Source organism: Sturnira hondurensis, unplaced genomic scaffold (assembly GCF_014824575.4).
Source record: "Sturnira hondurensis isolate 20B ecotype Veracruz unplaced genomic scaffold, ASM1482457v3 Scaffold0014384, whole genome shotgun sequence".
NCBI lineage: Eukaryota > Metazoa > Chordata > Mammalia > Chiroptera > Phyllostomidae > Sturnira > Sturnira hondurensis.
The window spans coordinates 17,586,768-17,605,130 of record NW_028087015.1 but is presented as its reverse complement, the minus strand read 5'-3'; the positions used below and the strand labels follow the sequence as shown (position 1 = coordinate 17,605,130).

General features: G+C 40.8%; 1 protein-coding gene across 2 annotated transcripts in view; it reads left to right on the top strand.

Moving 5' to 3' along the window:
- DNAH5 (dynein axonemal heavy chain 5) overlaps positions 1-18,363 on the top strand; it is a 210,181-nt gene that overhangs the window by 68,988 nt on the left and 122,830 nt on the right. For both annotated transcript variants that reach the window (XM_037063015.1, XM_037063014.1), the window contains exons 24-32: positions 765-1,000; positions 3,077-3,295; positions 5,735-5,797; positions 6,184-6,422; positions 7,112-7,352; positions 9,559-9,758; positions 13,525-13,678; positions 15,169-15,332; positions 18,185-18,341. In XM_037063015.1, coding sequence (XP_036918910.1) covers positions 765-1,000; positions 3,077-3,295; positions 5,735-5,797; positions 6,184-6,422; positions 7,112-7,352; positions 9,559-9,758; positions 13,525-13,678; positions 15,169-15,332; positions 18,185-18,341 — 1,673 coding nt within the window. The remainder of the gene's footprint in view (positions 1-764; positions 1,001-3,076; positions 3,296-5,734; positions 5,798-6,183; positions 6,423-7,111; positions 7,353-9,558; positions 9,759-13,524; positions 13,679-15,168; positions 15,333-18,184; positions 18,342-18,363) is intronic.

Genomic DNA, 18,363 nt, shown 5'->3' with positions numbered 1-18,363 from the left:
ACAGCCATAAAAATTCAACAGTGTTGTTCTGCTTCTTTACTGAGATTAGTATTCCAGGGAGTTGTAGCTGTCTTAAAGATTGACTTTCTTTTTATGGGCCTTAAGCTTTAAGACCAATTTGTAGACTTGTTTTTAATTCCCGTCTGCATAGTTATTTATTGTGGACTATTTTGAACACTTTGCTGCTAAAACTTGAAAATAAATGCTAATTCAGAGAAAAGGGATCTGTTATATTTGCAGTTAAATTTTACCTTTTCTTTACTTTTTTAAGGATTTTATTTACTTATTTTTAGAGAGGGGGAAGGGAGGGAGAAAGAGAGGGAGAGAAACATCAATGTGTGGCTGCCTCTCACGGGCCCCCTAGTGGGGACCTGGCCTGCAACCCAGGCATGTGCCCTGACTGGGAATTGAACTGGCGACTTTTTGGTTCACAGGCCAGCACTCAATCCACTGAGCCACACCAGCCAGGGCTACCTTTTCTTTAATAAGTAACTGGAACAAACTTCAAGCTTACTTCCAATGGTTTTGATATGTACTTTTTTAAAAAGCATTTTGAAATGTGTTTTCAATTACTGGAAAACAAGCTTCATATAATAAATGAATATATAATGATGAAGAAAAACGAGTTTTTCCAGTTTGACTTTTCATGTGTTTAGAGGACTATTCACATGCAAAATATTTACTGTTGGTGAAGAGTTGCACTGGGGGTCTTCTTATATTGGTTCAAGCTTTCCAAACTGAACTATGGGCCCTTGGATTTACAGCCGACTTGAAGTTCACCTTGACTGCTGAGACAAAGGCCTGGATGGTTGTCATTGGCCGTCACTGTAACAAAAAATACAGGAATGAGATGGAAAACGTTTTTACACTTGTTGAAGAATTCAATAAGAAACTGAACCGTCCAATTAAAGACCTAGATGATATTCGGGTTGCTATGGCAGCCCTGAAGGAAATCAGGGAGCAGCAAATTGCCATCGACTTTCAAGTAGGACCTATTGAGGTACCTGATAATCATTTGTTCACAATAGCATTGTCTCGTGTTGGGTGAGATGAGCGGAAATGCCGACCATGTGTGGACTAGAGGTACTGGATGCTAAACCTAAGTACAATGATTTCAGGAAAGATGTTATCTGACCCTTGTAGGGCGCCTCCTGGGGGCCAGTGTTAGACCCTTAGGGACAGAACCCCAGATGGTGATTTCTGGAAAAGTGATTTACTGATGAGGACTCACCAGAGAACGGGAGTGAGGGAAACAGGAAAGCATGGGGTCAGGTTTAGGGTTGAAAAGTGAGGATGTGATCTTAGCTGTAGATTGATTTCCACCTGATTTCATGGGGGACAGAGGAGCATGAGTTGTTTCACACAATTTTTTTCCACCTCGAGGCAAGGGGACTGCCATTTGCCCCCCTAAGTCTGTTGGTCATGGACCATAATCTCCCCATGAGGAGGCTCCCATTCAGCAGAGAAGAAATTCCTAGGAAGACGATAGCGTGATCTCCACAGCCAACACTCCCAGCAGTTGGGGACACAGGACATGGATGTGGTGTCCATTCATGCATTAACTCTGTATTAACTCATTTAATCCTTCCTGTAACCTCCACTTTATATACAAGGAAATAGAGGGTCGATGAAGTTATGCAACTTGATTAGTGTTGTACATTACTTTTGTTTTTATTATTGTACTATCTTTTCTAGATGAAAATGTTTTATCAGGAATGGGCTACTATATTTACTCTTTTAAATGACACATATACTTGTAGCATTAAAACAATTCCAGACATAAAAACATTATCTTTTCCACACACCATAGCTTGCATGTCTGTACTCATACTCTGATGCCCAAGATCATACTGCAGTCTCACATTTTTTGGACGGTCTTTGAATTTTTAGAAATTTCAAATTACCACAAACACAGTGCAGATGACGGCACATTTGAACTTCTGCTGTGGTAGGTCAGGGAGATCACACAGTCCACTGTGGTCTTCTTGGGAATGGAAAGAAACATCAAGGCAAAGAGTCCCTGTTCTGTGCAGGACCAGGGGTGTGAAGAGGAGGCCCAGTCACTGACAGCCCTGCTTTCTCTACGTGAGAGTTAAGACAAAACTATTAGTCAAGTAGTCAAGACCAAAATACAACCTTTGTTATGGATAGAACTTATTTGGAAGACATGATTTCATGTGTAACTCTCATATTCCCATTATACCCTCCACTCCTACCCTACATACACACATGGCCTTGTGAGTGTTGAATCCCAGAACTGGACCCACTCACCCACCAGAGGCAGCATTGGAAAGTTGCAGGCCTCTGGAACCCGCACCATTTTATTGGACAGGGCTGACAATCAGAGAGAGGCATGTCTCCAAGGAGAAACATGGAAGAGGGAGAGGGGCTCTGGGCTGTGTTTTCCCAAAGTAACAGTCTTTTTCCAAATCAACAATGAGATATCCATCCTACCTTTATGGGGAGGAGTAACGGTAGGAGAAGGGGCCAGGGATATTTAGGGGATTTTTTTTTTCCCTCATGAAAACCAACCTTTGCCTCATTTTAATGTTCTAGCCAAGAGGGCCATCCAGGATTTTGCATTCTGAGGGCAACAATGTGGCCCAAGCTGTGATTCAAGAACAGGAACCTTTTATCAGCAAGTGAAATATGAGACAGATACCTTTTAGTTGTATAATGATTTATCGTTTTCAAAGTGCATTTAAAATGATCTCTTTTTTCTTATTTTTCTTTTTTAATTGTTGTTCAAGTACAGTTGTCTTTATTTGCCTCCAGCACTTTCTCCAGGCCAGCCATCCACACCTCCTGCCCTTGATCCTACCCCCCTTTTAAAATTATATTTTTGAAGTTCACAAAAATCTTGTGAAGCAGCCAGGGAGTTTTTCCATTTTACAGGTGAAGAGCTGAAGTTCAAGGGCTTAGCTGCTCACTTAAACTTTTACAGTTTGCAATTTGAGTAACTCTCTGGGCAGGTCCTGGTAATGACAATCTTTCCCATTCGAATGCTTTAATGAATGACTGTGTGTAGATTTATGCATCTGATGGAAAGGAATTAAATTTTTCTTCTTTTGTGTAGGAATCCTATGCACTGCTTAACAAATATGGGCTTCTGATAGCAAAGGAAGAGATGGATAAAGTCGATACCCTACGTTATGCTTGGGAGAAGCTTCTAGCACGTGCCAGCGAAGTTCAGAATGAATTAGTCTCACTGCAGCCCAGTTTCAGGAAAGAGCTTATTAGTACTGTGGAAATCTTCCGCCAAGACTGTCATCAGTTCTATTTGGAGTATGATTTGGTATGACTCTAGGTTTTTTTGTGTATGTCCAGGGAAGAGTGAATAGAGCATGCAAGTGTGTGTGTGTGTGTGTGTGTGTGTGTGTGTGAGTGTGTGTGTATGTTACATGGGCTCCTGACGTGGATCCTGGCTTCTGGGGTCCAAGGTGTTGTGGATGAGATATGAGACAAATTCACATGGACTACCGAGTCCTGTGGAGGAAAAGGGATTGTGCAGCTTCTCTCCAAAGACAAAAAGCCTTGGAGTGCTTTGATCAGTCTAGCAAGAGGAGAGTGCCTCCACCCTTGCCTTGGCAAACTTTTATTGGGTTCAATTTGCACAGGAATACAGGGTGTATATGTAAAGCTCACCAGTCATTGTCAGGCAGAAATGGTTAAATAATAGATAACATTCAAAGAACTCTGAGGGCTTATTCTGAGTCAGGGTCAGATAGTTAAAGGGCCATAAAACTTTGGGGAGCAAATTCACTTCCTGCTTGGACTCTTATCATTTAAGTTGAGGGTATTAGCAAAGTAGGCTTCACAGTATTTTATGCATTCTTTCTGAGGCCTGATCACCCCAGGGAACCCATCCTTTCCAGCACAGGGACACACCCACCTCCATCATTGTTCCAGGCTAAAGGCATTGTTTCAGGCTTAAGTCAGGCAGAGGAAGTAAGGCAGCCAAGAGATTAGGACACCTCTTACAGACAGAATGAGGACTCAGGCTATGTTAAAGCCAAAGGATGAGGATCCCTCACCCCCTTTTTCTAGCCCCCCAAGATTTTCCCTGAGGGCCCCTTCATGACCGTGCCTGTTTTAGGTCATCCCCGCTTTGAGGACTCTTACCCATCATTGGCTAACCAGGCATCATCCTGGACCAAGAGAGGTGAAGAGAAAGGGAGAAGAGGTGGTGCCCCTACAAGGAAGATAAGCTTTGACTCCTAAGTGGCTTATGGTTCCAAGGTCCTTTACTCAGGTTTAGCCATGGGGGATTACATTTTCTGAAACCAGGCAGGGCAGTTACCAACAGGCTCCCACTTCTGGTACACTATGAATGAATGATGTCCACACTGTCCTGTCCTCACTGGCCCTGCTCAGCTCCTGCAGACTGACGACTATGGCTTCTTTTATGTTGTCAATCTGTCTCTTGTTTGGTGTTCCTTCTTTCTTGCTGCTTCCCATTTTCCCCAGCATTACTGTCTTTCCCAAAGACCTTGCCTTCTCGTGATGTGCCCAAGGCAGGACAACTTCCATTTGTCATTTTGCCTCCAGTGATGTCGCAGACTTAATTTGCTGTAAGATGCATTTGTTAATCTTTCTGGCAACCAGCATGCCCGTAGAGCTCTCTTTCAACACCATTTTTCAAATGAATCAGTTTGTCTGACCAGCCTTCTTTACTGTCCCAGTTTTGTGTTCACATGTAGTAAACGGGAATATAAGGGTGTGGATGCACTTAAGGGTTGTTTCAAATTTAATGAAATTCTATAAGAATGGGGATTTAATTTTCATAAAAGCAAAACTATTTCCCTTTCACAATCCTTTCCTCTTAGATTTCATGCAGAATTATTAAATAGGAAATGGGGAATTTAAAAGTGCTACTTATATTACATCATTGGACTGTTACTGAAGTTGTTTGGTAGATTTTGAAATTTGTGTAGACAAAAACTATCTATGTACAGTTATAGTGGCCTTCCTTCCCGCAGCACTCATTAGTTCCACGGGTGCCGCAGAGTGCCCTGCATGGGCCAGGCACTGCCTTTGGGGCCAAAGACGCAAGAGTGGACAGGGCAGATGGAGTCCATATTTTATCACATGTATATGAGTTTTAGTGCAGAACCTCCTTCTGGGAATATATTGTGTAGTGAGACCTATTTCTAGCTGATTATTATACGCTACAGAAGGACAATAAGCAGAGCATAGGGTAAAATATGTTCCTATGGACTAGTAGCAGGCCAGACTACAACGCTAATGAAGTTAGGAAGTTTGTCCCATGCACTAGCTTCATGGGTGGAGAAGCACAGCGCTCTACATGTTTAAGGTGTTCTAATGCAGGAAACCTGACTGGAGTGTTAAGATTGTGGCTACTTTACAGACAGCTGCTAGAATGGTTGAATCTGTGGGGTTTCTGGCATTAGTGCTTTAGTTCAAAAGCAGACGCCATTTGTGCTTCTTATGGAATAGTTACTAACCTTCGCCTTGACATGTAGGAAGTGAATAGTACCTATTTTTAATTTTCAAAATTTCTTGACATATGAAAGTTGTGCCATTAACTTGGAGTGAGGCTTGAAAATGTTCCCAAATGAGTTATTTTCCTGAGTCTTTTAAAATGAAAAACTGGTTCTTGTCATGTATATGACATGTATGAACACTCACTTTGATGTTCAAATACTTTGAGCTCATGGAATTTGTATGCAAATGCATTATTCTATTTTACAGTTATTTTAACTCTTTGTTTCAGAAAGGTCCAATGGCCAGTGGCTTGAAACCCCAGGAAGCCAGTGATAGGCTTATCATGTTTCAGGTAACCTTTTTAGTTTTCATGACCTTTTACATAACCGAAACCTTAATGTGTTTTTAACACATAATTTTCCCTCATGAACAAGAAAGGCTTATTGTGGGATATGGTATGTGCTTACATTTAAAAAATATGGTTTGCTATGGTTACAATTAAGATTGGTTTCTGTGCAATTAATTACACTCACTATTTTCCTCTTTAAATTTTTTTCATTGTGTTTTTTCCCATTACCATTTAGTCCCTTTACCCCCCGCCCAATCACCACACTGTTGTCTCACATGTGCTCAGACTTCATACATTGATGATTTGCTGATTTGCCAGTCTTTTTTTCCTTGGAATGTTTGTTCATGTATAAATGATTTTGGTAAGTTTTTCACTTGTGTTTTTATTAGAATCAATTTGATAATATCTATCGGAAATATATCACCTATACTGGGGGAGAGGAGCTTTTTGGTCTGCCAGTCACCCAGTATCCTCAGCTTCTCGAAATAAAGAAGCAGCTGAATTTTCTCCAGAAAATATACACTTTGTACAACAGCGTTATAGAAACTGTGAACAGCTATCATGATATCCTGTGGTCAGAAGTGAATATTGAAAAAATCAACAATGAGCTTTCAGAGTTCCAGAACAGGTGAGACGTTAAATGTTGAACATGCTCGGAGCTATTAAACCTCCAATGCTTTTTTATTTGATTGGCTGTCAAGTTCTCTTTTCACCCAGGTGTGTTGTAAGCACGTTATGCTGCATTGCAGTTGTCCATTTGACACCACCCTCGTCAAATGCTACTTATTCATTACCCTGTGTGTGTACACAGGGAGACAGGCACATCCCTTAAACTGGGATGAATCTTGTCTGGGGCTTCTCTGCAGCTCGATGGGGCTGATATCTATTTATATTACACTTATCAAACACTCAAAAGTTAATGTTAAATGATTTCCTGGAATAGAAGCAAAAGACCAATCATTTTTCTATGTCCCGTTTAATATTGAACCCAGAGATAATGGAGGGTCATTTGTTGTACTTTTTTTTATCCCCAGCTGGATACTTTCTCTGTTGTGCTTTGTGTTTAGTAGAGAGTCTCAAGACGTGTTCGTAGAATTGAATTGAATCCTTTAAAATAATGCCCTTTTATCTAGGTAGTTGTTTGGGAGGAGTGATTGTTATAAAAACATACTAACAGGTATCCTCTGACTCATGAGATTAAAAAATGTGATAGGTATTTGAAATGACTATTTTTGATAGAAATGCTGGCAGACAATCTTGGACTTGGGCCTCTGGGCTCAGATTTGAATGAACTTTTCCAGTGCCTTCCCTTCACAGATGTCGGAAGCTGCCCCGGGCCTCAAAGGACTGGCAGGCCTTTTTGGATCTGAAGAAGACCATCGATGATTTCAGCGAGTGCTGCCCCCTGCTGGAGCACATGGCCAACAAGGCCATGATGGAGAGGCACTGGGGAAGGATCGCTGCTCTCACCGGGCACAGTCTGGATGTGAGGAATGAAGCTTTTAAGTTAAGAAACATCATGGAGGCGCCGCTTCTGAAATACAAAGAGGAAATAGAGGTACAGCTGAGAGGCAGCATGCTGGGGTGGAGTGCTGAGAGGACCGTGGAGTTTATTTGGTAGTATTCCTACATTGTGGAATGTTGCATCAGTATACCATGCCAGGACAATTAAAGCTTTTTTTCTCCCTGGCATCCAACTATTAATTCCTTAAGCAAATGTTTATGCGACAAGTTCTGTGTGAAGTGCTGGGAATAGGTGGTTGCATCTCTGCATTCATAGTTTATTAATTAATTTGTTTAATCAAATGTTTATACAAATAAGGGCATAGTTACAAGCTGTGGTAAGTACCATTGAAGGAGAAGTATGACAGCCTATGGAGTCACTATAGTAAAAGGGGCTTGACTTGTCTTGGGGGGGGTGGAAGAAGGTTGGTAAAGGTAGGACAGGGTAGGGTGCACACACAGGGCAGGCTGTGTAAGGGCAGTGTGCTTGTGTGGAGGTGATGAAGGACTTGGAAAGTGCAAAGAAAAAAAAGACAATGCCAGGCAGAGAGAAAAGCATGTGTGAAGGGTCTGAGGTGTTTGTAGGGGGGGGGGTGGGGAAGCAAGGCCAGACCATCTTGGGTCGGGCTCGGGGAGAGAGGAGATTGCTGAGACAGGGGAGGTGCAGTGGGGCTGAAACAGCTTATTGATTTTAGGCTTTGGAAGAATAAGGAGTCATCTGGAAGGTGTATTTTGAGCAGCAGATGCCATGGTTAGATTTTCATGTTATAAAGTTACTCTGGTAGCTGTGTGGAGGAAGGATTAGAGGAGGGCAGGGTGGGGGGGATGATAGGAAAACCAGTGGGTAAGTTATAAGACTATCCGAGACAAGAGATGATGGTGTGTTGGATGAGTGGCCAGTTAGTGAACCTGGGGAGGGGAGGAAAGATTAAAGAGATCTCTGGATGGTAAAACTGGGTAGAATTTGGTGCTGGAGGAAGCACAGTAGGAGCAGCAAGGGGGAGGGGCTAAGGACGGACCCTAGATTCGCTGAGAGATCTGGGTGGATGGAGGGGGCTTATCACTGAATTGGGAATATTAGCAGGGAATCAGGTTGAGTGACAAGGCACAAAGACCGAACTTCATTTGGGGCGCGACTGATATTACACAAATTGTGTTTGGAGTTCCCTTATATGTTTAAGTAGCGGAATCCAGTAGGCAGGTCGGGTGTGGGTCTTGCCTAGAGATACGAAAGGGGCATAGAAGAGCTCAGTGAGAGAAGGAGTAGAGCATGAGGTGGGGAGAAAGCAAGAGCAGGGCGTGACCTGTGGTCCGGGAGAAGATAAGACTGCGGAGGAGGCTGGGAAAGTTCTCAGAGTTGGGAAGAAATCCGGTTTCTGCTAAAGCCTTCCTCACATACTGTGTGGATTTGAGTTAAATTTGAGACACATTACATTTTGAGTCTGGTTAAAGTTTCAGAACTTAAATGCTTACTGCATATTTTTGATACCCATTAAAAATTTTTCATATAATTGATCTACAACTTTGTGTAAGTTTAAGGTATACAACAAATTGAGTTGATACATTTATATTACAGTTATGTTGCAGCGTTGGAACATCTCTTTTATCACATAATTATAATTTCTTCTAATGGTGAGGTCAGTTTAGATCCAGTCTCCTAGCAAGTTTAATGTTTATACTGTAGTTTTCTCATCTACAATCACTTATGCTGTGCGTCACATCTCCCGAACTTACTTATTTACTAGTTGCAAGTTTGTGCCCTTAAATATCTCCCATTCCCCCACCTCCAAGTTCCTAGTAACCACCAATTCACCATTTTTATTTTCTAGTTTAACTTTTTACGTTCCACGTGTAAAGGATATGATATTGTCTTTCTCTGTGTTTTATCTTACTTAACCTAATGTCCTCAAGGCCCATCCATGTTGTCTTGCAAATGGCAAGATTTCCTTTTCTCTCATAGTTGAATAATATTACATTGTTACATCTTTTTTTGTGTTAATGTTCTTTCCGGAATAATTTGGTGGGAAGATTTTAAAAATTATGGCTCAGTTAATTGGTATTATCTCCATCTCCATCTCCATTCCTAAATCTCTAAGTACATACACAAATATCATGTATTATATTGCACTTTAGTTCTGGGAATATGAGTATTTGTGGATACGTATGAAGCAGAGTGAAGATAAGACCTCTGTTGAACCTAGACTGCTGGAGAAGGATGTGTGCCTTTCAAGTGATAAAATGAGAGCCTGCCATTTTCATAGGACATCTGTATTGGTGCTGTAAAAGAGAGAGACATCGAGCAAAAGCTGAAGCAAGTGATTAATGAGTGGGACAACAAAACCTTCACATTTGGCAACTTTAAAGCCCGCGGAGAACTCCTTCTGCGCGGAGACGGCGCCTCGGAAATCATCGCCAACATGGAGGACAGCTTGGTGCTGCTGGGCTCCCTGCTGAACAACAGGTAGGGGAAACTCCGTCTTTGTCTGAGATTTCGGAACCATAAGACCAAGCATTTCCAGGGAAATTAATGTTTAATAAGTGCAGCAGTACCCCTCATCCAATGTAGTCCGCATGAACAATGCTGTTTTTTTTACTCAGTCCTTTGGCACAGCAGGTGTATTTCCGTTTTTCTTTCATCACCCTCTGTCTGTGGAGTGTGTCTGAAACCGTCTATTGGACAAAATAACACAACCATGCAATTAGCCGAGTGGATCTCGTGGAACGTTTAAACTTGGCTGCTGGCAGGCTCCCCGCACAGCTGACAGCTCAGCAGGCTCTAGAGTCCAGGGGAAAATTATGCTGAGTTTTAGAATAATTGCTCTACCTGGAAAAGCTTTTTGCTATCAAGTTTATGGACTAGGAGTGCACATACTTTTATGATGAAGATAGTGGATTTAATTCATAAAGAAAAGTAAAACAGTGCAGGCTGGTGCCATTCAAATGCTGTTTGACAGTCACAGCAAAGCCGTCCTGCTTTGGCCATGGACCCATGGACTTGTGGTTCAGTGGTTCATTGCTTCCCTTTGCTCTTTCTGCAGTGATTCTGTTCTCTAGCATCTTCTTCAATAGATGGTAATCACACAGACTGTGGATATCAATGAGATACATATTTCTTGTTACTCTCTTTTTAAAATGCCACTTTTTTTCTCACTGTACATGTGTATGAATGATTTAAAAAAATTCTTATTCTTTTCATTTACTGGGTGCATCTAAGTGTTTGAAATACTCTAGAATATAAAATTAGGTTTTAGATTAGGTTCCACTTATAGGTGATATCGTACGGTATTTGTCTTTCACCACCTGGCTTATTTCACTCAGCATAATGCTTTCCAGTTCCATCCACGCTGTTGTGAAGGGTCAGAGTTCCTTCTTTCTTTCTGCTGAGTAGAATTCCATTGTGTAAATGCACCACAGTTTTTTAAAATATTTTTTTAAATTTAATTCTTGTTCAAGTACAGCTTTCTGTCTTATATTCCCAACCCTGCCTGCCCCCTGCCCCGTGCTCCCCACCTCCCTCCCATTTCCGCCCCCCACCTTAGTTATTGTCCATGTGTCCTTTACACTTATTCATGTGAGTCCATCCCCTTTTCCCCTGTGATTCTCTCCCCTCTCCCCTCTGGACCCTGTCAGCCTGTTCCGTATTTGAGTGTCATTGGTCATATTTTGCTTGCTTGTTTGTTTTGTTGTTTAGATTCCTGTTAACAGTGAGATCATATGGTATTTGTCTTTCACGGCCTGGCTTATTTCACTCAGCATAATGCTTTTCCAGTTCCATCCATGATGTTGCAAAAGGTAGTAGTTCCTTCTTCCTTTCTGCAGCATAGAATTCCATGGTGTAAATGTCCCATAGCTTTTTGATCCAGTCATTTACCGATGGGCATCTAGGTTGCTTCCAACTCTTGGCTATCGTATATTGTGCTGCTATGAACATCGGGTGCATAGGTTCTTTTGAACTGGTGTTTCAGGGTTCTTAGGGTATAGTCCCAGCAGTGGGGTTGCTGGGTCAAAAGGCAGTTGTACTTTTAGTTTTCTGAGGAAATTCCATACTTTTTTCCACAGTGGCTGCACCAGTCTGCATTCCCACCAACAGTGCACTAAGGTTCCCTAAACACAAGCAAGAAAAGTATAAGCAGAGACAGTGAAATAAAGAACAAATTTTTGGATTGGTGTTTCGGGGTTCTTAGGATATAATCCTAGCAGTGGAATTGCTGGGTCAAAAGGCATATTCATTTTTAGTTTTCTTAGAAAATTCCATACTGTTTTCCATAGTGGTTGTGTCAGTCTGCAATCTCACCAGCAGTGAACTAGGGTCCCCCTTTCCCCACAACCTCTCCAACACTTGTTTGTTGCTTTGTTTATGATAGCCATTCTGACGGGTATAAAGTAGAATCTCATTGTGGTTTTAATTTGCATCTCTCTGATAGCTAGTGATATTGAGCACCTTTTCATGTGTCTCTGGATCCTCTGTATGTCCTCTGTGGAGAAGTATCTGTTCAAGTCCTTTGCCCATTTTTTAATTGGGTTGCTTATCTTCTTAGAGTGGAGTCATATACGTTCATAACAGCACAGTTTACAATAGCCAAGAGATGGAAGCAACCTAGGTGCCCATCAGTAAATGAATGGATCCAAAAACTATGGTACATCTACATAATGGAATTCTACACAGCAGAAAGAAAGAAGGAGCTCCTACCCTTTGCAACAGCATGGATGGAACTGGAAAGCATTATGCTGAGTGAAATAAGCCAGGCGGTGAAAGACAAATACCATATGATCTCACCTTTAACAGGAAGCTAAACAGCAAAACAAACAAGCAAGCAAAATATAACCAAAGACACCGAAATAGAGAACAGGCTGACAGGGACCAGAGGGAAGAGGGGAGGGAATTTCATGGGAAAAGGGGAAGAATTCACAAGAACGAGTAAAAAGGACACATGGACAAAAATGAACAGGGGTGGAAATAAGAGGGAGGTGGGGAGNGAGAACAGGCTGACAGGGACCAGAGGGAAGAGGGGAGGGAATTTCATGGGAAAAGGGGAAGAATTCACAAGAACGAGTAAAAAGGACACATGGACAAAAATGAACAGGGGTGGAAATAAGAGGGAGGTGGGGAAGCACTGGGGGGGTGGGCTGGAAAGGGAGTAAAAGATAGAAAACTGTACTTGAACAATAAAATAAATAAATAAATAAATAAATAATAATAATAAAAAAGAATAAACTGATAGGGAGTGGGGAGAGGCTAATTGGGGAAAATAGAGGCTAATTGCACACGTGTAAATTAAGTGAAAGGGTCTTCAAGGAACGTATAAAGGACACATGGACAAAGCCAAAGAGTGTAGGATTGGGGGTGGGAGTCAGGGAGGGATGGGGCAGGGTGGGGAGCAGTGGGGGGAATAAGAAGATAACTGTACTTGAACAACAATAAAAATAAAATCAAAATATCCCAAAAATTGGTTTTGGAGATTTAAGTTGTTGGTAACATTGAGTCTGAACTACTTAGGATTTGGTGAGATTTAACAAATTTGGTTGCTATTCATACTCAGAATGAGGGACAGATGGAAGATGCCACACCCTAAGGAGGGAGAGAAGGCACACGTGTAAATGAAGTGAAAAGTATTTGTGTGAGGATTGGGGAAACTTGCTTACTCACGGCCTCAAACCCACAGAGTTGAGTGAGGAATATGTATTCAGCATAAATTTATTGAACAACTACTATGTGCCAAGTGCTCTTTATGGTGCTACGAAGAAAAATGAATAAAACAAAGATCTCTGTTGCCACGGAACCACACAGAAGCTCAGTAGCAAGAACATTGCTTTGTTGGCTGCAGCGGCAATGACCAGGATGATACTACCTGCAAAGATCTCTGTTGCCATGGAACCGCACAGAAGCTCAGTAGCAAGAACGTTGCTTTGTTGGCTGCAGCGGCAATGACCAGGATGATACTACCGTGGCAGCCGGGGAGGGATACCTCGCGGCTGCTCTGCTCCTCAGGGGACACGTCTCCCATCACGCTGTGCTGTGGATCAAAGGGGAAAAAGTGCAACAATGTCCAGTCAATGGTGGTGGCTTAATCACTTGGTAGCATCCTTGTACAAGCCAGCAACATAATTAGAGTTGTAAAGAAGGAGGTAAAAATTAGGATATTTAAAGGCCATTTTTATTTGAAAACAACAACGGTAAAATGAAACCATCGCAAAATCCTAAATGCTGAATGTAATTCCTGTTCTAGGTACAACATGCCATTCAAAGCCCAGATCCAAAGATGGGTGCAGTTACTTTCCAACTCCACAGACATCATCGAGAACTGGATGACGGTGCAAAACTTGTGGATTTACTTAGAAGCTGTCTTTGTGGGAGGAGACATTGCCAAGCAGCTTCCTAAGGTTTCAGAATTTAAAAAAAATGGTCTCATTTTGTGTTTAACTTAGAGAACTAATAAGTAATAATTCTTTTAAAAATGTAATTCAGCTTCTATTGAGCCACTCCCCCCCACCCCCGGTTTTTATGTAGTTGCTGTTGAACTGTTTCTCAAAGAGAGTAATTATGGAAAAGAAGGGGCATGAGAAGCAATGTAAGAATGCTACAAAGCTGTGAGGTTTTACAGGAAATGGAAGGTTAAAAAAAAGAATGAATTCCTACACAATTGATACACTTCAGATAATTTTAAGGTAGACTTTGGAACAGTGTAGAATTATGGAATAGTTATCTTAACAATGGTGGGATAATTTATTCTTCAACCACTGACGGTTTAAAATAACTCACACTATACAATATACCCAATTATATCTGAACTGTAAAATTAAGGGGTGGGAATCTGTCGGAACAAAGCTCCCAAACAAAAACGCCCTCTTCTCAAGTGTTGCGTGTGTTTTTCTCATCAAATTATAATCATCTCACTAGGTAGATATAGAGTGTATTTTGAGGTATTAAAAAAAATTCAAAATCTAATCTCAAGGATTCTTATTCAATTACCTTAAGTTGTTTGCAAAATGATAACATTTTAACCATACATTTGAGTTTTAGAGGCATGATTATGGGGAGTGTTCTTTTTACTTAGGTGTCTGGCTTTCTCTTTGGTTCCTTTTCCGTTTAATCGTAGAAGACAGATGTATTAGCTGATTTATGGTTTGGCTATCAGTGAATATATGCATACACTAACATTTGAAGCATTTACTTACTTATTTTCACTTTCATGTTTGGTCATGTTTTTCTCCTTGATGGGTAGAGAGGAATCTCTAGTTGGACTTAAGAAGGGCAACTTGCGTGAACTACTGCTGTACATGCTGAGACCGGTGGGGTTCCTTGCTGCATATTTGATGGTACACGCTCATTGAACAAATAAAGTTTTAGCGATGAAAGTAAAAGTTATTCCTACTTTCTCAAAATAATCTGTGCATTTTGAATTTTCCCCAAAAACTGTTTTAAAAGCTTGCAGTGTTAGCATTATGCTAAAATTAATTTTGTATGTTATTTTTATTATTTTATTTTCTAAATACACAAGCAATTCCATCTCAGTGTTGCAAATTTGAAAAATGAATAATTTCTTTCATTTAGAGATAACTGCTGGAAACAGTTGGGAATGTCCTTTCCTTCCAGATTTTACCATACTGTTTTATTGCTTTTGTAGCTGTTTCCTGTTTTTAGTTAACATAATGGGGTATGAGGGGCGAACTAAAGATTGTCATTTAAGAAAGAGGGCGGTAGGTGCAAAAAGCCCGAGGAGGACTGAACTGGAACCCATGTGACATTTCAGGCATGTAAAACTGGGTATCCAGACTGGTCAGAAATCTGGCCTTAGTGGAAGGTATGTGAAAAGCTTTGTACTTGAGACCGCAGACATGTCCTAGTGTGCTGTGTCACCTCATTCTCACAGGAAGCCAAACGCTTTTCCAATATCGATAAGTCTTGGGTGAAGATCATGAATCGAGCTCATGAAATGCCAAACGTTGTTCAGTGTTGTGTGGGAGATGAAACGATGGGACAGCTATTACCACACTTGCTGGACCAGTTGGAATTATGCCAGAAATCCCTCACCGGGTAAGTTCACTGCTCTGTGAAGGCTGTCTTAGCATCCTAGAGATGGGAGGGACCAGAGAGATTAGACAGAAATAGCCAAGTCAGTTATCTTTTGCTGAGAACTAATTTGTGTCTCACATTGCACAGATAAAACCGGTAGTTTGGAGCCTTCGAGTGTCTCCAATCATTTGCTGGATTTGTCCTGGCGTTGGAATTATAGCACTTAAGACATCTTTCATTACTGGGACCAGATCTTGCAAACATTCTCATGCAGTCCTTGCTTTAAAAGTTAATGCACCTATTTTTCTGGTATCCCTCTTGAAAAAATATCTTGGGAACCAACGTATTTCATTACACTGACCTAAGAACAGCTTGAACAATTTGTAGTGTGCACAAATAGTCAAGATTATATGGAAACAAGATCAGTATGCACAACACTCTTGTGTATATGGAGGCTGTATGAACTCCAAGGGTAATAAAAAGTTTTATTTTTTCCCCCATGGAGAGTCAAGATAAAATTATGGAAATAGAAATATGTTAAATAATACGATTGTAGAAACATTTATCTACACCTGCTTTTATTTTTTCCTTTTTATTGAATTCTAATTGACATACAACATTATATTAGTTTCAGGTGTACAACATAATGACTAGATATCTTTATATATTGCAAAATGATCCACACGATAAGTCTAGGTAACGTCCATCACTGTCCATAGTTACAATTTTTTTCTTGTGATGAGAACTTTTAAAATCTATTTTTAGCAACTTTTAAATATGTAATACATATCATTAACTATAGTTACCGCAATATACATTTCATTTCCAGGAATTATTTTATAACTGAAATATACAGACTTTTAAACATCACCCCTTCTAAACTGTTAATCTCTTCAAAATAGTATGTATGGAGAAACTTTGGGTAAACTATTGATCATTGTATTGCTCAGGGTTCTCTAGAGACACAGAACTGTGAGGATATACACACACACCCTCAAGTTTTCTTTTTTTTAACCTCATTTTTTCTGCTTGTTATGGGCACACTCTACTGTGTCACTTGATGATATGTCATTATTTCATAACCCCTCAGAGAAAGAGTCTGCTCTGAAATTACTCACGCTCGTTACTGAGCTCCCCTTGGCTTTTGCACCTGGTATTAGGGAGAAGTTATGAGCCAAAATATGTAAGCCCAGTATAAACACTTGAGTACTAATGTTTACACAAAAACGAGGCCCTCTCACCCATGCTGATGAGGGTCTGCACAGATGGAAAGGTCTTCACAGATCAGGAATAAGTTGTCTCCTCTACTTTGAAACGGAGGTCTGGTGTTTGTATTCAATGTGCCTCCTTCCATCTTGGTCTGGATGGATAGAAAACATGACCTGGCTCATGAGCAGAGTCAGACGAGGCAAGTAGTGGTTAGGAATTAGCAAGGAAGTTATTAAGAATAAAAATCAAAGTTATATAAATAAGAAGGATTAGAGTTTTCAAAATGATAAAATTAACATTTAAAGTAAGGAATGTAAAAAGCTAGTGCAAACAAAATAAAACATTGCGAGGATTAAAGTAAGACTTCAAGAAAATGAGGGGATGTATAAGAGGACTCTTTGGGCAGCCTCTGCTTCTATCCTTCCCTCTCTCTGAGGCCAGATTTTGTGCTTTTTCACATACCCAAAGTGAGTACAACCAAACTGCCCAGAGACTACTAGCTCATAATGTATATTTTACTAAATATTCTGTGAGAGTCGAAGGGGAGATGGCAACACACACAGCAAGTTCACCCACTGCCAGCACTCGAGACCCGCCCATTTCCTTCCCAAGTTCCTCACTACCACCGGCCTCTCCCTACATGGCCTTCCCTTCCTTGCCTCTTTCAGAGTCTGAGAAAATCCTTCTTTTTTGTGCTGAGGAATTTAGCTCTGGCCCTCATCCTGGACACCCCACTGGGCAAAATTCCAGTGTTTGATGGAACATAGACTAACGAGAGCCCCCCATTTATGCCCCTGAGGTTGCCACCTGGCTTCTGCTTCTCATGCAGGTAGTTTTTTAGTAAAAACACTAAGAAGAGAATTCTGCTTCTATGAAATAAAAATAATTTTCTCATAATTTTATATAGGAAACATAAATAATACAAATAAAAAATAAGAAATAAATGATATTGAATACAAATGAAAGACTAGAAATAAAAAAAACACGTTTAATGGGTATGGTAGAATTTCAAAAAGCAACTGCAAATAAAACTGCATTAATTATATGAAAATGTGCTAGAAAATGAAGATACAGAAGCATAGGTATGAGAAGAACAGAAAAAATACCCGTAATGTAGGAATTATCATAAAATAAAGCAAATGGAGAAACAACCGTGCAGTTGAAAGCAGGAAACACTGACAGGGTCTCCGTGACTCTGGGAGGCGGAGGGCAGAGCCAAGGCCTTTTGCTGAGCTCATTTGTAGCTGCATTTTGCTTCTTCTTTGGTGGTGGATTCGTTGGATTTTTGAAGATGCTGTTCTGTGAATGCAGCACCCTTTATCTGACAGTACTGTGTTTCCAAATAAAATAAAATGAAAATGTCCTGTGTGTATTTCCCCCGTTTTCTGCAAGAAAGCATATGATTTTTTAGAATAAGTCAAATGCATACATTACACTTGTGAAGAATGTTCCAGCAATTCTGACAAGGGAACTTGCTTCCCCATCGGAGTATGGAATAAATACTACCTGGCAAAATCAGCAAGGAAAGCAAAACCAAAACACTGAACGGGATGTGGAAAGTTCAGATTGTCTCAAAATTTTCCCCTTCTTTCCCCACCCAGAATAATTTATTCCTAGAGTCTTGCTTTGTGTGTTTACATTTTATCTTTTCTCTTCCCACTTAGTTACTTGGAGAAAAAACGACTTTGCTTTCCTCGCTTCTTCTTCGTCTCAGACCCGGCCCTTCTGGAGATTCTGGGGCAGGCCTCGGACCCGCACACTATACAAGCGCATTTGCTGAATGTGTTTGACAACATTAAAACTGTCAAGTTCCATGAAAAGGTTCGCCTAATTCTAATCGCTG